At 40.6% G+C, this 12,209-nt stretch overlaps 1 protein-coding gene across 4 annotated transcripts in view; it reads right to left on the bottom strand.

Moving 5' to 3' along the window:
* Nucleotides 1-6,943: 6,943 nt before the first annotated feature.
* Nucleotides 6,944-12,209, bottom strand: part of MET (MET proto-oncogene, receptor tyrosine kinase) — an 89,671-nt gene continuing 84,405 nt past the window's right edge. For all 4 annotated transcript variants that reach the window (XM_052668434.1, XM_052668436.1, XM_052668437.1 and 1 more), the window contains exons 19-21: nt 10,465-10,630; nt 9,439-9,575; nt 6,944-9,284 (exon numbers count right to left, since the gene is read on the bottom strand). In XM_052668434.1, the coding sequence (XP_052524394.1) occupies nt 9,074-9,284; nt 9,439-9,575; nt 10,465-10,630 (514 nt within the window). In that variant the 3' untranslated portion in view covers nt 6,944-9,073. The remainder of the gene's footprint in view (nt 9,285-9,438; nt 9,576-10,464; nt 10,631-12,209) is intronic.

The following is a 12,209-nucleotide window of genomic DNA, read 5'->3' as shown; positions in this document are numbered from 1 at the left end:
GGCAATTTTCCTGCCTGCTATGGTTCAACTGAGGTGAGCACAAAAAAATGAGTCGGTGAAGGCATGCTGTCCCAAGATAAGTGTAGGATGTATATTTAATAAGAGAAAATAGAGGACTAAGAGAATTACAGACCCATCTAACTTGTATAACCTGAAAGATCCTCAAAGAAATGATTAATTTGCCCTGCTAACACCTATTGCAATAGTTTTTGATCTGTATGTATGTGTGAACAAAACTTCTAAACAAGTCGTATTCTGTAGCACCTTGATTTTCCAGACAACTTGGGCTATATCACTGGTGGTTTTCTTAAGCCACGAGCACCAGAGCTGCTGACCTCATCGCTCTGTGAGGCAGTGAGAAGTATGGAGAGTACTGAGTTCATCCTTGGCACCACACTGAAGAAATGTGGATAAACTGGGAGCAAGAAGAAAGCTAACTTGTTCAGAAAAGACAGCATATAAGTGAGAGTTGAAAACCTTTTACCTTAGAAAAGATTAATATGGGATATACTCTGTCAAAAGTTCTCTGCAAATGTGGTGGTTGTTTGTTTGCTATGTAGGCAGAGTTAGGCAAAACAGAAGGTGGAACCCTGACCCTAACCCTTATGCAGCAGGGGAGATCTGGAAAAGCTGTCCAGGAGAGCATTAGGGCTACACAAACAATGAGGTCTTGAAATCCTTGTAGCTTGGGCAGTTATTTTTTAAGAAAACACGCTAGACAAGCATTTGCTAAAGCAGCTTATGTGCATTCATCTGGTCTGAGTGACGTAGGGTGGGCCAAGTCATTTTCTGACATTTCCTCCAGCCCTACATGTCTGTTGGAGTGCTCTGAAATGTATTGATGAAAAGAATCCAGTTTCCAAACTAGGCAGTAGTATTTATTATATTTACCAGTGTGGTTACAAAGGGAAGCTCCCATCTCCTAAATCGGTCCTTTCTGCTCATTCTCTGGTCTGCTTTCTTGGCATTAGGCCTTATCGTAGTGGGAGAAAATTACCACTAGCTGCTTAAACAAAGCAGTGTTCAATTAGAAGCAGCAGAAAAAGGAGGGACGAAGGAGGCTTTGGTGATGATATTTCTACTGGGGAATTCTGCCAGTATTGCAGTGTTTCTTAATCATGGATGATTTTGGTGTTAATTTCCTCAACCAGTCTTTCTCAGAGTGATTGATTTTTGAGTTGTTTGCCTTTGTGCCTGTTATTGGATAATGGCTCTACGCTGAACAATGTACTGACGTTATCTCAGCTGATCACAGCACTAGCATTTGCCTCTTTAAGCTGCCTTTTATCAGTATCCCCTTGTCTTGAAATATAAATATTGTAGAGTGAGGGACAGCGCTCACATTCTCTAGTGTAGCTTTGATCTGTGAGAGGATGCATTATGTATTCCCTCCATATCTAAAGAAAACTCATTCAACAACATAAACATCAAAAGTTTTGGATACCTTTCATGTACATGAAAAATATAACAGTGGCATCGCAAACCGCAGATAAAGCAAAGCAGCAGTGCTCTCTGTCTCTGACTGACGCAGTCTACATCTCAGCCATGCTTTAGCACTAAATAGAAGTTCCCTTGAGATTCTACCAGTCCATCACTTAATGCTTAAATAGTTGGGATTTGTAATACATCTGGGAAGTAAAACACTGGGAAGCATTTCAGATCTAAAGGAGCTGAGCGCTTCAAGCAGGTGGCTTCTTTCCAGAGAAGGCTCTTCCAGCTTTCAGAAATGCTGCTCATAAAATCTGACCCTGCTCTTAGGGGTAGTGTATAACTAAGCAGCGGGGTGGGGAGGAGTGATTTTAAACTTCTGTAGAAAATATCATTGAGTAGATTGAGCATTAAAATTCTCTGGTCTCATTGTGGTCTCTGATTTACTGGTTGTGACTGAACGTATGGATGTTCCTGTGTTTGTCATTCAGGTGGTAGAGACTTCTTTAGTTTTCACTAAAATGAGGACATGACAGTCTGAATCCTGTCTGAAAGATACCATTGTATTGCTCATGTATGTTGTACTTTATGAATGAGTGGGTCTCTTTTATGATATCTGCTCAGCAGAGTGGTGCATAGGCACAGTATGAAAAATACAGTGTAAAAAAGCATTACATTAAGGATGGACATTTGTTAGTGGCTTTCAGCGTGGGCTCTTAACCCTCATGGCCACCAATTTCCCTGCAGTGAAGTTATTATTCTAACACCATTTCATGTTTTACACACTAAAATGTAAGACTACATAAATTTGAAGGCAATGATGGTGAGTACTACAGAAACTTCAGAAGAGAGTGCATGGGAGGAGTGCTGTGTTGATATCAGTTTGTTCAGCCCACCGATAAGGATGTGTTTGTATTGATCACCACAATTCAGATGTTGTCTTCCTATTCAGCATTGTCTACAGACCATAATATTGGATGGATATTGGCACAGAGAACCTTCACATTGTGATGCTTTCTGATATTAGACGGGAGGGGGAATGGTTGTTTACAAGGGTGGATAGTGATAGGACGAGGGGGGATTTAGGTTAGATATTAGGAGGAAGATTTTCACTCAGAGGGTGGTGACACAGTGGAACAGGTTGCTCAAGGAGGCTGTGGATGCCCCATCCCTGGAGGCATTCGAGGCCAGGCTGGATGAGGCTCTGAGCAGCCTGGTCTGCTGGTTGGCAACTGCACATAATGGGGGTTGAAACTAGATGATCATTGTGGTCCTTTTCAACCCTTTTTTATGACGCTATGATTATGAAGAACAAAAGACAAGAAAGAAGATGAAGTACTTGGTAGATCAGTTCTGGTGGATGAAAGATCCCTCAAGTACTGCAGAGAACTCTGTAGTTTCTGACAGATAACCCCAAATGAGTTTGCCTGGACTCTTTCCAAACCACTTCAATTTTAAGAAGAAACAAAACCTATTTCAAGATGCCTGGAACAGCTAACAGAAGGGATTTCCCTTTGTTTATCCAAGTAAGCTGACAGATTTATTTTGAATATATTCATTCTCTTAGATTTATGATATAGACTTAAACATACTTTAAAATAATTCACTCAGTAATTTTTTAATGATCTTAGAAAAACCGTGCTGCTCTAAATTAATATCAGGATACCTAGCAAATACAGTTCAGAACTGTGTATGTTGCAGACATACTGTTAGTTTTCCAGGATATTTTTGGGTAAACTCAATCTTCACAGAAAGAAGCAGGAGTAGCGCTGCTATAGATGCCCTTTACTTGCATTCCATTCAGCAGCCAAGGCTTACACTTGCAGTGAGGTGAGTTTGTTTTCATTTCACCAGCATGATTAAGTGCTACTGGGGTCTGTGTGGGCCTGACAAACCCTTCCCCTCTTTCTGTCTGATTCAGAGCTGATGTCCAAAGGTTCTGAATAGCTACAACAGGTCAGTGCCGCAGAGATGCACGGAGGACACAGGCAGTGCTGGAGCATGCATACAGTTACTGATCTGCTGAACTCAGAGGGAAGTACTCCTGGTCCTGTTGTGGCTGTTGTGGCACTGCTTGGCCAGCAGTTTGATACGAAAGCCGAGTTCAGTAGATAAGTTTCCAGAACAGGAGCTATTCGTTTCATTACACTGCTCTATAAAATGCAAAAGTTACAGAATGTTTGTGACTTCTGAAGCTGGCTGTCCAGCAGTAACCTCTTGTGCGTTTGAGAAAACCACCAGCATGTGACTGGGGCTGGCTGTGACTCATTCCTTGCTGTGTCCTGTTTGCTGACTCAGGTGTGCTTGTTTTCACATCACTCTGTGTTTGCCTCAAGTTTCACAGCATATCCATGAGTTTCACCAGACCACAGCTCAGCTCTCTTCAATTGCCTTTTCCTTTTTCCTGAGCCTTACAGAAGACAGATTGCAGCACCCGTGTCTGAAGTCCTTTCCTCCTTGCTAACTGAATTTCAAACCATATTTTTAGTGTTTGTTTTCAGATTTGTCAAACTCACAACGTACGCCAGCAGCCACAGAGAGCCGCAGGCTCGCGGCAGCTGAGGTGTCCATGTTTGGTCATGCACCCTAAAGTTTTTGGCAGTGGCACTTTTTATGTTCAAAAAGAGGATATTCGGCTGTCATTTAAATTGGAGAGGAGCTCAGTGTGTGCTTGGTTATTGGAAGTCTGGTAAATATTAATATATAGTATTTGTAGAGACCCATAGGGCCTCGGAGGCCTAAGCGAGGAAAACTTTTCTGTTAAATGGTCAGAATTACAGTGAGGTGGCACCAGGCTGCAGCACAGCACTTACCCCCAAGTGGAAAAAAAACACAACAAAACTAGATTAAATGAATCATTCCTCTTTGGTATTCTAGCTTGGATTATATAACCGAAATCATATAAGGTCCAACATACAGTTTCTGGCTATATTTGCTTTAATTCCTACATATATCCCTGCTCCTTTGCTGGATCCTGTGAGGTTGCTGAGGCAGGAGGCCAACCTGCTTCCCTGTGTTGAATTCAGAGCTGAGAAGGATGAGCTGAAGTGACAGAAGGAGGAAAAAAATTAGAATGTGTCTCTCACCCTCCATCTACTCTCAAATAAACTGACAACTGAAAAACTTAAAGCCCAGCCTGGTCTGCATGTCGGAGCCTCACTTCTGCCCTGCCCTGATGGCCTCGCATCCGGGAGAGTCCCTCCGGGCCACCTTGTCCCTCAGGAGGTCATGGAATGGCCACAACGCCTGAGCTCAGTTGGAAGAACAGCCTTTTGGCATGCTTGTTAGGGGTGGCTGCACTGTCAGTGTTAGCAGGTGAAGGGGGATTTCAAAAGGCAAACTCCCTGTGAATGTCCCAGAGCACAGGTCGTGGGCCAGATGCTGCTCACAGTCGTGCTGGTGTCAGCTGCATCCATCAAGTTGCTCTGGGCTCTCCCTGCTGCTTATGAGATCAGGATTTCTTGTAAATGTTTTTATTAGCAGATCTGGCAAAACCTGAAAATTTCCTGTGTCTTTCTTCGATGCTCGGAATACTTAGTTCATGACCTATTTGTTAAAATAATGGAAATTGGAATGTCTGAGGAAGAGATGTTCGGTTTAATGAGTAAAAACCTCATTAGGATTTGTATTTCATTTATCAGCTTCTATCTCTGCCTGAGATATAATATTATAGCTTAATGCCAGAGATGGCATTTTTGAAAGGAGAGGTTAATTTCAAGGCTTATGACTGTTTGCATGCCGCTTTACCTTTGCTCAATGATCCTGCTTCTGTAACAGAGATTGTAATGCACCTTTTCTCTTTATCTGTTTACAAAAGCCATTTAAGTCTGCTCTTCATGGCTGACTTTAACACTAGATACAAAAAGTTTGTAATATGCAAAACCTTAAAGACCCAGTTATACAATGTACTATTTTTTTAAGAAACTTTTAATGTAGTTAGATGTATTAAAAACTCCCTTTAATAGAGGGAATTGTTTAAAACTGTTGACTTAGTAATGAATTAAAACTTTCGGGGGAAATCAACAGCATATTTTCTGTGTGGTGAATATACCCTCCCTTTTTTTCATCTCTTGGCTTTTGCGTTGGGTGTCTCTTACGTAACTCTTTGACCATGAGCCATCCCGTTAACATTGATGTCAGGGGACTGCTGCCGGTTTAAGTCAGCTGAGAATCTGAAGCAGGGTGTACCTGCTATAAACAAAGTTACTGGGATGAGAAACTGAGCATGGGAGGCTTGTGATTCTGTTGACTCTTTCACAGATGCAGTACATGACATCCCTTGCAGTCATGAGAATTAATCGGAGGAATGTGTTACAAATCTGGTATTTAAGTTCAGATCATTATTTTTCTGTTTTATGCTGAAGACCCTGCTATTAAAAACAGGCTGCAGTAAAAACTTGGGGATGTTTTACTGGCTTTCCAGGGCAACTTTGGAAATGCACTGGCAAATAAATTAGATGTCAATAAATAGAATAAAAATATCAGACCGTTTGGTTGCATTGGGCTTGCGACACAAAGAAGAGCTGCTATTTTTGATGTCTTTGTCCCAAAAATATTTCAACGTTTTGAGATGAAAACAAACAAATATATTTTACGTTAAGAAGTAAAGAAGTCTGGGGAAAAAAAAAAAAAAAGTGATTTCCTCAATGCTTTGAAATTATAAGAGCATATAAATGCTGTTTGTAACCAGTTTGACTTTGTGCATTAGAGTATTTCTGAGTAAATTCAGTATAAAATGCCAGCCAGGTAAGTGGTGGGAGGAAGCAGCTTTCAGTGTTGCCGTGCTCATGGGTAGCACAGGACACTGAACATTGCAGTGTTTGTTGGGTATCACTGAATCACAGAATTGTAGGGGTTGGAAGGGACCTCCAGAGATCATCGAGTTTAGCCCCCCTGCCAAAGCAGGTTCCCTACAGCAGGTACCCACTCAGAACTCTGTTCGCAGAAGCGAACCATGAGTTCAGTGGGAGATGTCTAATTTGCCCCCTAGAAAACACAGAGGAGAAGAGTGGGGCTGACTCCTGTTCCTCCAAAAGAACTAAGGGCTTTTGGAGGAACTGGGGTGCCTTCTCTCTTCAGACATCACAGATACGGAGCACCCCATAGGAACGAGGTGCTTGGTACGAGGTGATGGATGACCACGATCCTCCTGGCCACGATGGGGTCAGATGCACTTTTTGCTTGAAGTTTCTTGTGGCTCATGGCTGATTTGGGTGCGGTCTGTGAATAGAGAGTAGACTTTCCAACCAAACAGGCTGCCAAAATTGTTTGCTACAGAATGTTCACACTTTTCTTTGAAGCATATAGTACTGCAGTGATGAACTGCGTGCTGATTTATCAGAGCGCTCTCCGTTTTTATGTTTCCAAGTTTTCCTCTCTTTTGCTCTCTTTCATTCAACCAGTTCCATTGGTTGCTCTTCCAGCCTCAGTCAGGAAAAACATGCAGACTTGTACCAGCTTAATAGTCTAATGTTAACAGTAATAACAGCACTCAGGGCAGAAAGTATTACAAAAGTTCATTTTAGTAACATGTTTATTAGGTCATAACAACAACTATAAACATAAGTACCATTCAGCTCTTTTGCCGATATATGAACTTACTAACATCAAATCTTACCAGAGTCACATATTCTTACAGGTGTCCCAGACACAACATTAACCTTATTGAGCAAAAGTTCATAAATAGTAAAAATGTCATCTGTTTCACATTGCAGCGTTCCTCAAGCAGGTATGTACAAGTTTGGAGTATCTTCTCCAAATCTAAATTTCCTTAGCTGTTTTAACAACCATAGAGATGATTTTTCTGCCTGCAGCAAAGCCTTTTGTCCTTGAGCAATCTACAATTAGTATTGCTCTCAGCAGACATGAAAGTTTGCTTCTGAAATGAAAGTGGTGATGAAACACAGTACAATATTATCTGCTCATAGTTTGCCTACACACTCTGCCCTCATTATAAATCTTTCATTTATAACGCCGTCTCCCAAGAACAACATTATCTCTCTTATATCAGTTCCTTACCCACACTACCTCTCTTTGAAGATCTTAAAATGGCTGGCTTGCAGCAATGGAGATATTACACTTAGGGTAGGGTGGAGTGTGTTTGCAGTCAGTTCTTTTCCTTTCTAGTATTTACACGGTATTCTTTTTCAGGTTGCTACTATTTATGAATCACGTACGCTGACATACATTTTCTGAAATGTTCACAGTGCAGTATTTTGTGGCCTAACCAAACTTTGTAAATGTCATTAAAAATAAACTTTTTTTTTAATATAAAAATAGAATACTTTATGTGTTTACACCAACAAACCCAGTTCTATTCTATTCTAAACAAGCTATACAGTAGTATGCACAGAATTCCACAGGAACAGAAATGACATGTGATGCTTGCCCTAAAGCTATAGTACTTCTCTCTAATGAATGAAAGTTTATTCATTCTCTCTTTTCATTTCTTTTTCTGGGCATAACTTAGAAACAAAAATAGGTATCACAACTCACTGGGTCGCGTGATCCAAGAAAAGATAAGGGGCCATAAAGGTGTTGTTTCTTCTTTTGATCAGTCTTCTGAGCTCCTTAGGGCTGCTGTGAAAAAGTGATTAACATTTTTGCTATGGCATTCTCTTAGGTCAGGGCTGGCTGCAACACCTCCGCTCTTTACTCACCTTTGGCGGCAGCTCCACCCAAGGATAGGTGGCACACCTTCAGCTGCTCGCTGTGTGACTCATCAGACAGCAGCTCTGTATGTTTGCCAGCCTGCCTGCCTGTCTCCTCTTCCTCTCCAGAATAACGCAGCCCATGTTACTGTCTCCCAGGGATTAGCCTGGCATTTAATATGGGCGCCTTCAAGTTTTCCATCTCTGAGAGCAGTTACTTCTTTACTGAAAGTGTTGGAGGCTGCGCATTTTTTTCAGTGAGATATCTGCAGATTTATCAAATGTTGGAACAGAGTTAACACTAGGAATGCTTTAAGCTGGATGCTTTTCTGTTCATTTTATGTACCGTCTGACTACACCAGAGGCCTGGCAAGGCTGACTTATTTATTTTACTGTGCACTTATTTTACTGTGATGTTGACTTCTGCTGTTGACTTTTACCACGAAGCTGGCGCTATTGGCTGCCTATCTTCTGAAAAACCTTGTTGACATAGTGCAAAAATCCAAAGTTTGGACTGTGCGGCAGGAAAATATATTTTTAAACTCTTGTACATTTCATGGTTTGTCTTTACGTAAAAACCATTCTGCACTGCTCATTATCCTAAAGTACATGCAACAATAATAGTCCTTCCAGCTTTTCTGATTGGTATTCTACGTTCTCCTTCATGGCATTGATGATGAATCTTTGTTCTTGGGTCTCAGCACACATGAATGAGAACTAGTGAGAAGTAGCTCTGGTTGGTAGAACACAATATCTCTATTTAGTAAATTGATGCAGTTGTCCAAATACTTGGAAATTACTGTGATGGTTTACAGAATCCCATAGCCTTAAAAAAAGATGATATCACGTCCTTGTTCTAGTGCAACTTGGGCAACAACATAAACATGTGCAACAGTGTTCTCACAAAGATCGGGCAGTAAAAACTAGCGGACAAAATGTTTCAGTTTCTGCTCATACAACTAAGAATGGATTTTCCTCTATTTCAGACATCCTCGTCATGTGTCTACATCCATGTCTGTATTGTCTTGTGTTGATAGAAGGGAAGGATAGGGAGCAACGCACTTCACGTTGACGTAAGTAGCATTGACGTGAACATAGTGTTCCCCAATAAAAGTGGAGAAGATTGTTGATATTTTTGAAACAAGTTCAGAAAATGCCGGGCGCATCTCAGGTTTTGGATGCCAACATTTCAGCATGACTTCATACCTGCCATCCAAACAAAAGAAGTGTTCAATTATGAAATAATAAAAAAAGGAAAAAAAAAACAACACCTCTTCTACCCCACAGTCTCATATACTGTAATATCAGAAGTTACTGCAATATCAGCAGTTGCAGAAGGTTTTGCAAACTATTTACTCACAGTGGGTCAGGGCAGTATTCAGGTTGGAGCAGCCTTCTTCCTTGTAATAAGTAAACAGTTATATCGAAAGAATTTACATCAGGATAAGGTGGTGCCCCTCTTGTCATAAGTTCCCATAACAACACGCCAAAGGACCACTAAGAAAACAAAGAAATAAATAACAAGTGATAGGCTTGGAGAGCTTTACATTCCAGTTTTAGAACATGGTTTGACTCACATAAACATTCAAATGCATTAGTTTTCCCTTTGAAAAGTTATTATTTTACTGCATTCAGCTTCATTTTAAGTGGGCTAATAAATGCAGTAGGGACTCGAGGAGCCACTTAAGTTAGAGCCAGAGAAACTCAAGTAAATAAATGAAAGAAAATAAAAGCTTATAGGCCTGCTACTTAGCTGGTAAAAACTGGCAGACATCCTTTGAGGTTAATGGAGTGCTGCCAATTTACATGATCTGATGATCTGACTGACTTTGTGTAAATAAGTACTGAAGTGGTGAAAATTCTACGCATCACAGGCTAATTTGGATCTGGACTGAAAAGAGAGCTAAAATACAAGGTGATCCAGCCAACTAATGACTTCACCCTATAATTTGTTCTTTTAAATGGCCAGGTAGTACTTGAGATTGCTGTAGGCAGAAGGTAAGCATTTATAGAGCAAATAAAATCTTTTTGTGACCCATTGCATTTTATGATATCAAAGTTAAGCTGCTTGGTCAAGCTTTGTAGAGTCCCTCCTATAGCAGGGATCAGCTCCAACTTGGCTCCTTAATGTACCTTGAAGTGGAATTAAATTCCTAATTCTTTTCTGAGTTCTAATTTTTTACTGAGTAGTAACACAGTCAGGTCATGTCTTGCTGCTTTGTGCCTGGGACATCTGTCTTTGCTGGATATAAAAACAGTCTCCTACTGTACATGAACTAAAGTTAAATTCAAATACAAGTTTTGGTTTGAAGTCAGTCCATTCATTAAATGCTAGAAAGTGACAGGAGAGAAATTAATAAGCAATACAAATATATTTGTACTTTACCACATCTGACTTTGTTGTGAACTTCTGAGTTTGTAAACTTTCTAAAGCCATCCATTTCACTGGCAGTTTAGCTCCTGTTTTATTGTGCACACTATAGTACTCTTTATCATAGACATCTCTAGCAAGACCAAAATCAGCCACCTTGACAGTGAATTTTTCATCCAACCTGAAGAAATGACAAAAAGTGTTATCTCCATCTGAGCAGACAGCATTTACAATGATGGTTGATTATAATGAGTGACTTGCATTTTTGAGACTGTGAGTCTAGAAGGCAGTATTTTATCTTGGAACTATTAACAAATATTACAGTGAAACAAAACTTGATATGCATTTAACAACAGTGAATGAACTCAGGAAATTACTAATATTATTTTTATAATAGAACTCAAATTACAGTTCTCTTAAAACAATTACTTTGTAGAAAAAAACTTTGCTAATAGCCTATATATCCTGGCTGGCTGTTACGTCACTTCTTCCGCAGCTATTTCTTCTTCTGTAACCTTAGAAACCTCTCATTTTTATTTCCAAATCCATATATCACCTTTCTTATTCACTCTCAGTTTGGATAAGGAAGGACCTATCATTATCTCAGTGACTACTCATATCTAATAATGCAATCCTGTCACTAAGAATGTGTGACTGTAATGAGATGGGTACTGGTGAAGAATGGTGGCATAAGCAGAGTTCTGCTGAGGTTGTAACTCAGTCATTTCAACAGATCTCCCTAGCTTTGGTCTTCCTAAGTTTGGAGTATGTCTTGATAAGCAGTGTTATTGACAAAGAACAGACAGAGCAGGGGGGTTGGCATGCTTAATCCTATCCTTCATTATGTGTAGGCCTAGCTGCAGGAAGTGCCTATTTGGGGGTTGATGGGGGGTGAGGATGGATGGCACCTCTGAGGATCATCTAGTCCAATCTCCCTGCTCAAAGCAGGGTCAGCTGATGCAGTTTGCCAAAGACCATGTCCAGTTGAGTTCTGAGTAAGTCCAAGGATGGAGACTCCAAAATCTTTCTAGGCAACCTGTGCACGTCTATAACCACTTTTGTAGGAAAAAAAAAAAAAAAGTCTTTCTTATGTTTAAATGGAATTTCATGTATTTAGTGTGGGCCTTTTGCCTCTTGGCCTGTCACTAGGCACCACTTGGAAGAATCTGACACCAGCTTCTTTACTCCACCATGTCAGATATTTATGTGTATGGATGACCTCCATCACCATCTGAGCCTTCTCTTCTGCGGGCTAAACAACGCCAGCTGTCTCAGCTTTTTCATGTAGCATTTATCTCTCTTGAACTTTATGAGATTTCTGTTTGGCCAATTCTTTAGTCTGCTGAGGTTTCTCTGAATGGCAAAGAACAATCTGCTGTATTTACTGATGTAATAACTAAGCTATTAGCAATGAAGAGAGTAGAAGGCAAGTTTGATGGGTTAGCAGGAGGGTAACTATGCCATAGCTGTTTCCTGCATATCTTGTAGAATAGTCAAGTATTTGTAGGGACTATATTTGCTTCCTGACTTTGAAAATCTGACTTCACCAGTGTAGAAGGAGCTTTGTTTATGAATGCTGAATTCCCCACGTCTGCTGAGGAATGTGGGTCTTCAACCCTGTATCTTCCTCCCATGTGGTAGCAGCTCTCCAGGCTCTGAAGTGCTGAGCCACATAAAAGTACAAAAGCAGCCATTCAGTTGGCAATTTGAGATACCCTGATAGCTGTTTCCTCCTCCCATAAGAAAGAGGCAGTAGTTCA

This window comes from Tympanuchus pallidicinctus, unplaced genomic scaffold (genome assembly GCF_026119805.1).
Source record: "Tympanuchus pallidicinctus isolate F22 unplaced genomic scaffold, pur_lepc_1.0 scaffold8, whole genome shotgun sequence".
Lineage (NCBI taxonomy): Eukaryota > Metazoa > Chordata > Aves > Galliformes > Phasianidae > Tympanuchus > Tympanuchus pallidicinctus.
This window is presented reverse-complemented; position numbering and strand designations above follow the sequence as displayed.